This window comes from Emydura macquarii, unplaced genomic scaffold (genome assembly GCF_026122565.2).
Source record: "Emydura macquarii macquarii isolate MOO-44397 ecotype Brisbane River unplaced genomic scaffold, CSIRO-AGI_Emac_v2 contig_1093, whole genome shotgun sequence".
Taxonomy (NCBI): domain Eukaryota; kingdom Metazoa; phylum Chordata; order Testudines; family Chelidae; genus Emydura; species Emydura macquarii.
This window is the reverse complement of record NW_027131230.1, coordinates 85,457-98,725: the sequence shown is the minus strand read 5'-3', so window position 1 is coordinate 98,725 and position 13,269 is coordinate 85,457. Positions and strand designations below refer to the sequence as shown.

General features: G+C 59.7%; 2 protein-coding genes across 2 annotated transcripts; both read right to left on the bottom strand.

The window, feature by feature from the left end:
- Positions 1-6,150: 6,150 nt before the first annotated feature.
- LOC137151487 (CD276 antigen-like) lies at positions 6,151-8,263 on the bottom strand. Its single transcript, XM_067545751.1, has 3 exons — positions 8,184-8,263; positions 7,365-7,697; positions 6,151-6,920 (listed from the first exon to the last, which is right to left on the bottom strand). Exons 1-3 carry the CDS (start codon positions 8,245-8,247, stop codon positions 6,703-6,705), a joined length of 615 nt encoding a protein of 204 aa, XP_067401852.1. The 5' UTR covers positions 8,248-8,263; the 3' UTR covers positions 6,151-6,702.
- Positions 8,264-9,292: 1,029 nt separating this feature from the next.
- On the bottom strand, positions 9,293-12,095 carry LOC137151488 (tapasin-related protein-like). Its single transcript, XM_067545752.1, has 3 exons — positions 11,994-12,095; positions 11,270-11,602; positions 9,293-9,617 (listed from the first exon to the last, which is right to left on the bottom strand). Exons 1-3 carry the CDS (start codon positions 12,046-12,048, stop codon positions 9,463-9,465), a joined length of 543 nt encoding a protein of 180 aa, XP_067401853.1. The 5' UTR covers positions 12,049-12,095; the 3' UTR covers positions 9,293-9,462.
- Between the last annotated feature and the right edge of the window lie 1,174 nt (positions 12,096-13,269).

Below are 13,269 nucleotides of genomic sequence, written 5' to 3'. Positions count from 1 at the left end.
GGGACTCCATCACAATCGCCCTGTATCCCAGAGTCCCAGGGTCTGGCCCATGCCCCAGCCCGTGACCAGTACCTTGGGAGGACCCCTTCCCGTGCCAGGCCCCAAGGACCCACCCAGCTCCATTGTGCCAGGGTGCAACCAATGGGGCACCCACCCAGCTGTGATGGACCCAGCTCTGGCTCTCTCTCGTCCCCCTTGTTTCCCCATCTCCAGGCACCTGAGTCCCTCCAAGGGCCCCCTTCTGCTGGGCACGTTGGGGAGGTGGGGGGCGTTTGTCATGTGGGTAAACATCAGTGTGTCTAAATCGCAAATATTAGCGTAAGATGTGCCATGTCGGGCACTGTTAGAAAGGTTGTAATGTGCTAAGCCAGATGATGATACTTATGTTCATGTGTAATATGTGAAATGGAAGTTGGATATATTTGAGACATCTGCATTTCAAAGTGTGCTTCCTGGGCAACATCTCAGACAGGATGGCTGCAAGACAATAGCCCGCTTAATGGACCATTAAGACATTCACAGAGGCAAGGGCCCAGGAAGAAACCCCAGGTACACCTGAAGAGTTACAAGGATTGGCCCACGTGACTCTGGACTCCATTTTAACTCTTGTGACTTTCCCCAGGCTGCATGGCCAGGGACAACGGGGGTATATAAGATCAAACCAGAGGATCCATCTTGGTCTTTGCTCCTGTCCAGCTGCAGACACACACCTATCTCTGGATCAAGTCATCTTGCAACTGAATTGAAGGACTCAGACCCCATCCAGGTACTGGATGTGAACCAGAGGGAACTATACAAGCCTGCAACTCCACATTTCTTCCAGACACCTGATATGTATGGACTTCTAATCATTTGTATATCTGTGATTGCTCTAATCTTCTAACATTTCTCTCATGGTTTATTTCTTTCTTTTCACAATAAACCTTTAGTTTTAGATACTAAAGGATTGGATGACAGCGTGGTATTTTAGGTAAGATCCAAACTTATATTGATCTGGTACTGTGGCTGACCCCTTGGGGTCAGAGGGAACCTTTTTAGTAAAGAGCATAGAGTTTGAATAACTGGTCTCTTTACTGGACCCAGTGCTGATTTGGGAGCCAGGAACTGGAATGCAGTAAAGGGGGCTGTGGGCATTTGTGGACTGGCTTCTTGATAACCAGTGTGGGGAAATCAGAAGCAGTTTGTGGCTGGTTGGGAACCCGGGCTTCAGTGTCACCCACCAGTGTGGGGAGAATCTGATCTCCTTTTGCAGCCTGCCTTGATCTTGGCATTCTCAGGTGGCTACCCAGGGCACGGACGGGTCACACCCTGCTCCCCAGCTCCGCACCCACATCCTGCCTATGGGCCCGCTGCTCACTGTTGGTGGCTCGGTCCTTGCGGCGTCTCTGTCTTGCTGGACCCTCAGCTGATCTGGGTTGGTTTGAGCCAGTTCTGTAATGACCCTATTCCCTCCCCCCGGCAGCAAGGTAACCCCCCGCCCCGCCTCCTATGCTGCTCCAGGAGCCCATGGGGCAGCAACGCAATATACAGAGGGAAACCAAGGCACGCCTACGATTCATAAAAATGCCCATTTTGTCACACCCCAGCAGATCCTGCCCCACAGCGCCGGGACTCAGCCAGGTACAGAACCCGGGACTGTAATTCGATGTGGGCGAGGGAGGCACACAGCCTGTGCTGAACCCGGAGGGGCGACCGGAGAGCTAGAGACACTTTCTGTCCAGTTCCCCAGGCATGAGAGAGATTCCCACAAACCACCATGGATGGGAACAGTGTCTCATCGAAAAACCCCGAGGGAACTGGAAAGCCATGGGATCAGGCACGGTCGGGACTGGCAGAGGGACGCAGGGGATCCCACGGCGTGTGATGGATTGTGCCTGCCCCTGATACAGGCTGGGAGCTCTGGCTTTCACAGACCCTTTGGCAGCACACGCACAGCTCACCAAAGTCGTGTCCCCAGGTGCTAGCAGGGGCCGGACGTGGCTGCAACCCGGTGCCCACCTCCAGGGGCATGACTCCTTTGAAGATCCACTCACGGCTAGCTGCTGGCAAGGGAAATGGCGCCAGGGTGGGTCCGGATGTCCCAGCCACCTTCACTCATGTGCTGGGCAGCGGCACCAGGTCGGCCCCTTCCCTCAGCGCCTTCCCTGGACGCAGGCCTCCCAGAATAGTGCTGGGTACCGGAAGGCCTCCGGCTGTGCCCCCAGGCAGCTGTGGGGGTAGCGGGGGTGGCCCCAGATCTCCTCCAGCTGCCGCTTGGCATTGAGGGAGCCATCCAGCCTGCGCCTCGCCCGCCCCCACCTCCAACAGGCAAGGCCGTATGAAGACCCCTTCCCCCCGTCTGGCACCGTGCCCATCGGGAACCCCTCCACCGCCAGTCCCCATCCTGCCCAGATCGTCCAAGCCTGCCCCAGGTGACGCGCCAGGGGGATCTGGCTCACGGCGCGGCACTGCACCAGGTAGCCCAGGGGCCACCCCATCAGCTGGCCAGAAGTTGCCCTTGAGGAACTGAACCAGCTGGTCTGCCAGCGCTCTCTGGTGGAGCACACGGGCAGTGAGGCCACACAGCACCACCTCCATGTCCCCAGTGGGCTCCCCGGGCCGGCTGGGGAAGTCACCAGGAAGACACGGGGCTGGGAGGCACAGAACCGGCCCAGCAGGCCCATCACGGTGCGGGGCCCAGCCTCTGGCTGGCAGGAGCAGGTGCAGGTTTTCTCATCGTGAGCTGCTGTGCGCCACCAGGTGCGGCACCACAGCCTGGCCTCCCAGAGATAGTGCAGCAGCACCCAGGAATCAGCAATTGGGATCCCTGGAAACCCCCTGGATCCATGCTTCCAGCTCGCCAGGGGTCACTGCATGCATCTGCCAGCACTGGGCGAACCAGGCATGGAAACCATGCAGCACGGCCAGGGGCTCCTAGGCCAAATTCCCCCACAGGGTTTGGCAAGGGTCCCAACCAGGCTGGCGGCCTCCAGCACCCTGCTGATGGCCAGCAGATCCACATTCAAGCTCCGGAGCTCCTTTGCCATCCCCCCGGACACTGTGACTGACTCCCTGGGACAACGCCCTGGAGGGGACACAGAGAGCAGCATCAGGGTGTGACACACTGCACCCTGTGTACACCTTTGTGGTGTGCTTTGTGTGTCATTCATGTGCACCCTTATAGTGTAACTGTATTGTTTAATGCAAAGTATGCCATGTAAGGTGTTTTGGGAATGCTCATGACATACTGAATATTATTGTTATGGTGGCATGTTTCCTGCAATGACATACGTGTGCTTATGAAGCTCTGCTCTGCAATATTCCCAAATATGTGTCTCACATGGGGTGAGGCAGATCTAGGCAAACTCTAAGAGCAGAGCAGTAATTCACGCTTCAATAGGGCATGCATAAAACAACCCAGCTCTTCCAGGAACAATGGACTGCTCTAAGCATCTGATAAGGCAATATTCATCAACTCAGGATGTTGGAAAAACCATACAGGAATACTGTTGGTCACCTGACCCTGAAGAAGGGGACAAAGGGACATTTGAAAAGGGGGGCTCTCTCCCTCTTTCTCTTGCAACTTAGCTATGAATAACATCAAGCAACTGAAGCACTGACCACGGGGAGAGCCTGGTTGGAGGCCGACCAGCCAGCCTGTGGTGAGAACCATCTGAGACTGGAAGGTTACTGAAAGCGTTAAGCTTAGTTTAGCATGCGATTTGATTTATTTCATCCTGGTCAAATCTGATTTATATTCCTCTGGTTTATAACACTTAAAATCTCTCTGTACTTAATAAACTTCTCTGTTTGTTTTATCTAAAGCACTGCCTGTGGTTTGGGTGTGTGAAGAGACTTCGTTTGACGTAACAAGGCTGGTGAATATCACTTTCTTTGATCAATTGACGGACATAAGCTTGCAGAGTCCAGGGGGCAGCATTGAGCTCTGTAAAATGGCAGTTCCTAGGGTTGCATCTGGGACTGGGGATGTTGGCTGGGGGTCACATTGTTACATAATCCCACCAGTGGCTGGCCAGAAGCCCTCACTCACTAAGATAAGAGCCTCTTGCTTGCAGGAGGCTGTGTGTGGGCTGACCCAGGAGTGGGGGGCGGGGTCACACAGCGAAGCAAGTGTGAGACAGATCCCAGGAGTGAGGGATTGGGGTGACACAGCGATACACCGGTCCAGATTGCAGAGGGGAACATCACACAGGGCTGCAGCCTGATCCAATCCCAAACGGAGATGGCTTCTGGGGGAGGTCCCCAGCGATCACCCTTGCATTTGCTTTGGCCAACCCCTGCTGTTGGGGACCCCCCATCCCACCTCGGGGAAGGCCAGAGGGAACAGACAAATGCACTGTGGAGTAGGGTGAGTGCTGCTATCCTCACTGCATAGATGGGGAAACTGAGGCAGAGATCAGCCCAACATTACACAGCAAATCACTGGAAGACCCAGGTCAACCCTGGAGTCCTGTCTCCCAGCCCTCCCTGCTTTAACCACTGGACCCCACTCCCCTCCCAGAGCTGGGAGAGAACCCAGGAGTCCTGGCTCATTTCTCTGCTTTAGCTCCAGACTCTAGTTTCTGTGCAACCGGAAGCGCCTGAGACCTGTGCACAGGGACTCCCTCCCCCCACACCCGGTGCTGAGCCCTGGATGGGACCTGCCGCTCGCCCCACCATACCCCGCCCTATCACGGACTTCAGCGGGGCTGTAAGAGACCTACCCACAGACCCTTCCTCCCCCTCCTGTGTCCTGCACCCGGGCCTAGCGGGGCTCGGCGCTGCAGTCGCACAGCAAAAGCCTGAGACTTGTGCAGATTTTCCTTTCTCTGCTGCTGGGAGGCTCCCGACTCGCCAAGTACGGGGCGGGGAGGGGGAGGCACCTCAAAGCCATTGTCAGTGCCCCCCCACCTGGCATCCCTCGGCCCTCACAGACCCCTGTGGTCCTCAGGGGAGCTCGGGACAGTCACCACTGGCTGGTCGCTCCTGGCGTGACCCGGGCAGCGGCTCCACTGAGCAGGGCCGGCCTTGGCCCCCCTTCCTCCCAGTGACTCTCTGTCTGTGGGGGCAAGGGCTGGGGACACAGGGACCCCTCACCTGATGCCGGGACATGGCCCCTCTGGGATGGGGCGCAGGGTCTGGGTACATAGGCCCCCTCACCCGGCGCTGAGATGTGGCCTCTCTGGGGTAGGGCGCGGGGGCTGTTTTTAACTCACCGCAGCGGGGATTTGGCTGGGACAGCAGAATTTACACCCGAGCAAGGGGACAGGGCCCAGGGACCTGTAATGCCCCCCTGGGTGCGAGATGGCCCTGCACCCATCTGTGCCCCCACGTTAACGCAGGGCTCGGTTACTTCCCGAGGCCTGCTTCAGAGGACACCAGCCCGTCAGATCCACACGGCAGTCCCCGGTCACGGGCGGTGAGTGGGGCTGGGCCGGCTGGGTTGACTATGACCCCGTGGAGACCCTGCATCCACCACAGGGCTCCCTTTGGCACCACGTCCGCGCATGATGGGGATGGTGCCAGCGCGGCAGCCCCAGGGCACCAGCCTGCTGGGCGACCCCACTGAGAGTCCCCCCCCACGCTCCCTCCGGCCTGCTCTGAGCTGGGTAAGGGGCTGCAGCTCGTCTGGTGGGCACGGCAGCCAGCGCTTACGGGGGTCCCGCAGACACCACTGCCCGGGGCAGGCTGCCAATGAGTGGGGTGCAGACAAGTGGGACTGGTGGAGCAGAGCATTGGGGGAGCTCCCAGCCCTGCCACTGTCCTCGGGGGAGCAGATGGGGCACCCCGCAAGGCCTGGTGCACTCAGCACAGCCGGGACTCCGGCAAGCAAGGCGAAACGCAGGTAACCACAGGGCATTTCCTCTCTCCTGTGCCGCAGGGTGCCGACCCGGAGCCTTCCCCAGCAGGTGTGGGGCTGGCACTTGCAGGGGGCTCTGAGCCAGGCAGATCTAGAGCTAGCTTGGGCCCAGCCCTAAATCTGCCCACGCTGGCAGGGGGTCAAGGTGGGATGGGGCCCAGCGGGGGATTGGGGTGGGGGGATGAAGCCCAGGACAGAGCGACTGTGGGGAGGAGAATCAGACCCGGTCCCCCACCCGCACCCAGGGACGTGGCCACCAGGGATCAGGACACCCAGATGCTTGCTAGCAGCAGGACACGGGATGCGTGACGAGCGCTTTATTCCTTATCACCAGGCTGCAGCTGGTACCGCGCCGGGAGCTGTGATCACACGCTCTGCAGCCCCTCCCGCACGCAGAACAACAACCCACACAGACGCCCCCCACCGCCCCTGCTCCTGGGGTATCCTAGCAGGGAAGAGACTCAGACAGCAGTGCAGGCAAAGAGACACCCTCACCGGGGGCTCCAGCCATCAGCCCCTGAGCCATACACCCTGCACCCAGCCGGGCTCCCATGTCTGACATCCAACCCCTGGCATCGCCAGCGGTTTGAGACGTCTCAGAACCTCTGAGGGGAGACAGGGCCTGTGCCCCCATTTGAGAGGAGGTCCTGGGCCCCGGATTTGCATTCACACCATGCAGAAGCGAAGCCGTTGCCGTGACATGGGTGTCCCCGTCCGTCCCTGGGGATCCCCAGCCCCCTTGCTGCCAGATCTGTCCCAGGGGATCCCCGGCCATTCCTGTGGCGCTGTGTTGGGGGGTGCTGAGATCCCAGCGGGTGCTGGGCAGATGACCAGCCCCACCCACTCCCCCCAACTCACAGGGCTCATGCCTGCGTCTGGTTGGTGCCCCCAGCCTCTGCCTGGGCTGGGCGCTCCTCAGCCACCTGGCTTCTCAGACACTTGTTCACCTCCGCAGCCAGCTGGGCCAGGTGCTGCTGGAGCTCACTGGCCGAGCGGAGGGAGTCCCCGATCACCTCCTCCAGCTGCCGCAGCTGCGGGGCACCCCCACCCAGGGGGCAGGCGTCAGGGGGCGCCGGTGGGTCTGCAACAACAGCACAGCATCGCGTCAGGATCACTGCAGAGCCCCGAATCCATGGCACCTTGTACCATGAGGGACAGCGTCCAGCTACTCCAGCCCGGCCTCTCCCAGCAGGGGGTGCTGTGGGGGAAGGAGGGCTGCCCGGTGGACTGATCGAAGTCCCCCAGCAAGGGGCGCTATGGGGGCCAGGAGGGATGGCGCTGTGGATGGATCGGTGCCCCCTAGCAGGGGATGCTGTGAGGGGCAGGAAGGCTGATGCTCTGGACGGGTCAGTGCCCTTTGGCAGAGGGTGCTGTGGGGGGGCAGAAGAGCTGGCCCTGTGGATGGGTCGGTGCACCCTGGCAGGGGGTTTTGTGGGGGGCAGGAGGGCTGGCCCTGTGGATGGGTTGGTGCTCCCCGGCAGGGGATGCTGGTGCTGCTCTGCCCCCCACCCGCCGCCATGCTCACCTGCCACGTGCAAGGTGAGGCTGCCCTCGGCCTGGTCGGGTGGGTAGAGGACGTAGCAGGTCCATTCCCCACTGTCGCTGGCGGTGGCGCCCTGCAGCACCAGCGAGGCATTGCCGTTCCTCACCTCGTCCTCAGCCAGGCTGACCCCTGCCCGCGCCGCCCGCGCCGTCCCAGCGAACTCCAGCACGGTGCGCCCCTTGTGCCGCCAGCGCACCTGCAGCTGCTCCAGGTCGAGGGGTGGGTAGTCAGCCCCAAAGAGGCACTCCAGCACCACACGCTGCCCGGGGCGCACCCGCACCGGTGTGGGGCCCATAGACAGCTGCAGCCAGGCCGCTGAGGGGAGAGGAACAGCGTCACCGACCCTCACTGGCCCGTCTGCTGCACCTCCAGCCCAGTGCCCGTTCACCCAGCACTATCCGGGGTGGGGGCGTCTTTGCTCCCAGCATTCTCCGGAGTGGGGGGACCCCTCCTGGGGTGGAGTTGCCCCTGCTGGCTGCAAGTTGGTTCCCATCACCACCACAGTGTCTGAATGGGTCTTAAATCTCTCCAGCCAGCACCGTTCCCCAGCGCCCCACCCCTAACCCCCAGCTCTGTTGGTGTCTCCATACCACCCCCTTTGGAGAAACAGGGGCAGCTCATCTCCCCCCTGAGCTGACTCCCCCCCTCACTCTCCAGCCTGTCTTGAGCAGATCCAGCAGGGAATCCCAGGAGCAGGGGGGTCCTGTCTTGGGGAGATCTAGGGGGAACCACTGGGGAAATGGGGGGCCCTGTCTTGGGGAGATCCAGGGGGACCTGCAGCGGGACAGGCCCCATACTTACCAGCTGCCACGCAGCACAGGGCCAGCACGGTGCTGCGCAGACACATCTCCGGGGCTGCGTGCATGGAGGCAGAAGGCACTGTCACTGCATCGGCAATGCCAGCGCTGCGCTGATAAAGGCTCAGACGCGTGGCAGGGCCCCGATAAGCCCCGGCTGCGGCCAGCAGCCCCCTGATTGGCTGGGACATCCCGTCCCATCCCCTCCAGGCACCTCGGCGCCATCTGCTTGGGTTGTTTTTGTCCCAGGGTCCTGGGGCAGTCAGTGAGCTCATGGGGCCAGGACCAGGGTACTCTTAGGACACCTGTGACCCCTTCCTGTGACACCCATGTAGGGCTTTCCCAGCTAGGGGTGGGGGGTTCCCTGCCCCACACCCTGCTCTGTGTTGGCCTGGGGAGCCCGGCCTGGGGGTGTTTCACTCCCCACCTTGCTCTGTGCTCTGCTCCCCTTGGGTTATAGTCACCCGTCCCTGGGGGCAGCAATGGCCTAACCCAGCCAGGCCTCAGACAATGCCCTGGGCATGGGATGCCCTCTCCTCCCTCCAGGGCAGGGTCCCATTGGGGAGAGGCACCGGAGCCCTGCACTGTCTGGGATGGGGCCACCCCCGCTCCCCTCCCGGGGTGTCTGTCCTACCTCTCCAGGCGCAGAGAGCATGGGGCTGGGATGGGGGCTCCACTCTGGGGTTCACCCCCACACATCACAGACCAGAGCGCAGACCATGCATCGCCACAGGCTTTATTCAGATAACAGAGCTCACACGCTGGTCCCTGCATCCCGGTGCGTCCCGCTGAGCCGCCTCCCCCCCCCCCCCCATGCACAGCCCCTTCCCCACTCCATCCCCCAGTGATGGAGACCTAATTGCAGCATCTCTATGTAATGTTACACACAGACACAATGCTGCACCACACATTTCCCGGGCAGGCTGGGCCGGCGAAACCTCCCAGGGCATGTGTTTTACACAGATTATAACGCAGGGTGTGGAGTGTGATTATGGGGTGCACTCGCTCACACCCCACCATGCTTGGCCCCCACAGTGACCCCCCAGCAGCACCCAGCAAAGCCCCCTACTGTCCCTCCCCCCATGCACAGTCCCCATCCCCTCTTTCCACCCCCCTGCCAAGCTGGGCCCTGATCCTGTTCCACCAACTCCCTGGCACTTTCCCTCTGCGATGCCGCCCCTGCTGCTCACTCTGTGTCCTCCTCCCCCATTCCAGCTGGCCCCATAGCTGCTCCCTCTGCACCGAGATCCAAGCGCCCCGTGGAGTCAGGGCCGGGCTCAGGCCTATGCCCCAGCCCTGGCACCTGCCGCGTCCGGCTTGCGGCTGATCTGCTCCAGGATGCTCAGCACCTGGTCCAGCTTCTTCAGCACCAGGGGGTCAGGGGCGCAGGTGTCAGGGCTCATGGCCTTCGGCTCCTCTTCAGGAGGCTTCGAGGGGTCTGTGAGGCACAAAGTGGATACGCCCGTCACTGCAGTGCCAGGCTGAGCCCACCCACATCTTAGCAGGACAGCAACAGGGCTGCTGCAGCCCCTGCCTCACCCAGCAGGGGCATTGTGGGAGTGCGACAGGGGCACTGGCTGCGGGGGGGTCCCAGCTTTATGGAGAGCAAGAGGACCATGGGCCAGCCTGTGGCAGGCCCCCCTTGGTAAGACCCCATTGGAGAACCCTGTGACACTAGGCCCAGAACAGCCCAGCAACTTTGCAAGTTGCATGGCCCAACTCTGACCTTTCAAGATATATTATAGGAAAATACAAAGGTAGTGAGGGTCATTCCTTATAAGTAGACTAGAGCTTTGATATGCTAGTATATTGTTGGTAGATATTTGATGTTATTTACATATCTCTTGTTAGAGGTTAGCAAGGGAGATAAATTGCTTTCCTGTCTGTCGCTGTTCTATTGATTAAGAGTTCAAAAGGAACATATGAACATTTGGATGGAATTTTGAATGTATCAATACTATTGTTTATATTTCTCTTTGAAGTTTAAATAGTGAATACCTGTGAATGGTTGTAAATGGCCAATTACTGTATGCTAATGTTACTAGTTACCGGTGTGCTCCGGACATAGGAGATTGTACTTCAGAGTCCCAAGTAATCATCTATTAATTGTTCAAGGAGTTACCTGCTATCAAGAAAGTATCGGTCAGCCTGCATGGATCTATAAAAGACTCTAGGGGACTGATCCTTTTATCTCAAATCTGTCCAAGCTTGTCAGGGAAAGTTTGGATCACAAGATAGAGATCCCAGCACCAGCCTGGAATCACCCTGCTAATTCTCATGGGAGAATTTGAACAAACTCTGCACATGGACTATTTAGTCTTTAGTCAGTCTTCAGTCTTCAGCTACAAACCTACCTCTGGATCAACTCATCTACAACTGAACTGAACTTAAGCTGTGAAACAAAGGATTGAGACCCATCCAGGTACTGGATGTACACCAGAGGGATTATACAAGCCTACAAACTCCACAATTCTACTAGAAACCTGATGTATATGAACTTCCCAATCAATTGTATGTGTCTGATTGCTTTAATCCTTTAACATTTCTCTTATAGTTTGTTTCTTTCCTTTTATAATAAACCTTTAGTTTAAGTTACTAAAGGATTGGCTGGCAGCATGGTATTTTGGGTAAGATCCAAACATATATTGATCTGGTACTGTGGCTGACCCTTTTGGGTCAGGAGGAACCTTTTTAGTAAAGAGCATAAAGTTTAAATAACTAATCTCTTTACTGGACCTAGTAGCTGATTGGGAGTCGGAGACTGAAATGCAGTAAAGGGGGCTGTGTATACGTTTATTTTAGCTTCTTGATAACCAGTGTGGGGAATCAGAAGGACTGTTTGTGGCTGGTTGGGAAGTCTGACTTCAGTATCACCCATCAGTGCTGGGAGAATTTGCTCTCCTTTTGCAGCCTGCCCTGACCTTGGCATTTTCAGGTGGCTACCCTAGGAACGAAAGGGTCACAGACCCCATGCAAAATCTGTCGCAGACCCCATAGCAGGACCTCATAGTAGGAGTAGGAGCAGGACCCATGGCAAGCCACCCCTTGCAGGACCCATGGCAGGACCCCGCAGCAGGCCAGCTTCCTTACCCTCGACTTGCAGGACGACCTGTTTGATGCGTATGTCGGGCGCGTAGGTGACATAGCAACGGTAGTTTCCAGAGCTCTCTGGGGTCACCTTGCTCAGGTACAGCGTGGCGTTACCACTCCGTAGCCCCTCCAAACTCAAGTTAGCACCCGGCCGGCTCCCGCTCACCACGTTGTCGAACTCCACCAGCTGCCCGCCCCGGTGGAACCACTGCACGACCAGCTGGCTCAGGTCCACGGGGGGCTGCGCCACAGAGAACTGGCACTTCAGCACCACATCATCCCCCACCTTGGCTTGCACCGGGGACGCGTCCGTCTCCACCGCCAGCTTGCTGGCTGCACCAAGCACAGACAGCAGGGGAGGGTCAGCGCACCGCAGAGGGGGTGAGGCTGAGACCAGCTTGGCCCAGGGGGCGACACTGATGGCAGCTAGGCCAGGCAGCCATTGCCCTGGGAAAGCAACTGCCTGCAGTAGCCATGGGGTCCAGCGCCGGTGGCGGAGTCGAAGGGGGGACAGAGCGTGATTGTCTTTGCCCTGCTCCCTCCAGCTCCCAGCTACCGGCAACTGGAGATGGGGGACTTCGGGACCCCCCTATAGAACCGTCCCCAGCCTTCCCAGGGAGCCAGCCCCTGGGGGGGTCTGCCCTGCAGATGGAGGACATATTACACCCCCAGGGTTCCCGCATGTCCATGGCTGCCCGGTCATGGCGGGGTCCTGGCTACTCACCGCAGCCCCCGAGGAGGCAGAGGACAGCAAGGATGGTCAGCGGGGAGCAGCTCATCGTGGCACCTGCGCTGTCTGCGTCTGCTCCGCGGGGAGTCAGGCTCAGACTGGCAGCACCCTGGCCCCGCAGCTCGGCTGGGGGGGGGGGGGGGGGGCAGCGTTATCAGGGACAGCAGCAAACGGCTCCATAACGGGCAGGAGGGTGCGGCCCAGCCATGGCTAGACTGGAGATAAGGCTTGTATTGATCATTCGCAGAGGCACCCGGCCCAGGGTCTGTGCCAGCCCTGCCCCACACAGCCTGGGGGCTGACTCCATCCCACAGTCTCTGGCGGCTCTCCTTGACTGTCCCGGCCTGGTGGGTCTGTGCAAGGCCGTTGCCTGTCTGGGCAGGTTCCCGGGCACAGGGAGGTGCGATGGGGCCTGTAGCCCTGGGCTCTGGCTGACCGGGGCAGGACAGGGCCATGCTGCGGTGGCACCAGCCCTGTTGGGGAAGGGGCTGGGCGTCCTGTGCCCGCTCTGCACCCTGGGCAGGGACACGCAGTACTGGGCTGCCCTGCACGGATTCCCTGGTGCACCCCGGATCCGACACCCCCGCTACACCCCAGGGCAAGGAGCGTCTCAGGGGCCAACCCGGCCCTGCCCTGAGGTAACCAGGGGCTCCCACCCCAGCCAGCGCCCAAGGGAGCATCCGGGCCCGGAAGGTTCCATGGCGGTTGGGGAGGGAACGTCGGGGCCCGGAAGGTTCTGTGTCAGTTGGACTGGAAGGCTCCAGAGCAGCTGAGGAGAGAGGGGGAGGGGCAGCAGGTTTCGTTGCTGAGGGAATCAGGGGGTCAGGGTGCTGGGAGGGGTTGGCGTGACCCTGTGAGCCCCATGGATTACTGGGGACGTGGTGGGGGTTAAAAACACAGGCCTAGCCCAGCTGTTACCTCAGCCTGGAATCTGTGGGACACGGGGGCTCTGCCAGGTCCCCCAAGACCTCCACCCCAGCCAGCCTGCCCTGCAAGACTAGGGGTCTCCTCCCACCCTCAGCCACCATAGTCAATGGCTCTGCACCCACACCAGGGACTGACCCCTCCCAGCCCTGCACCCACAGCAACCACCACACAGGCCGTGCATCCTGCGACCTGCCTGGCCCCCCAAGTCTGCCTGTCCCAGACCTACATGATCGGTGCTACACCCCCAGCTTTAGACCATAAGACCAACCATGCTGGGTCAGCCCAATGGTCCACCTAGCCCAGTGTCCTCTCTGCCGACAGTGGCCGATGCCAGGTGCTTCAG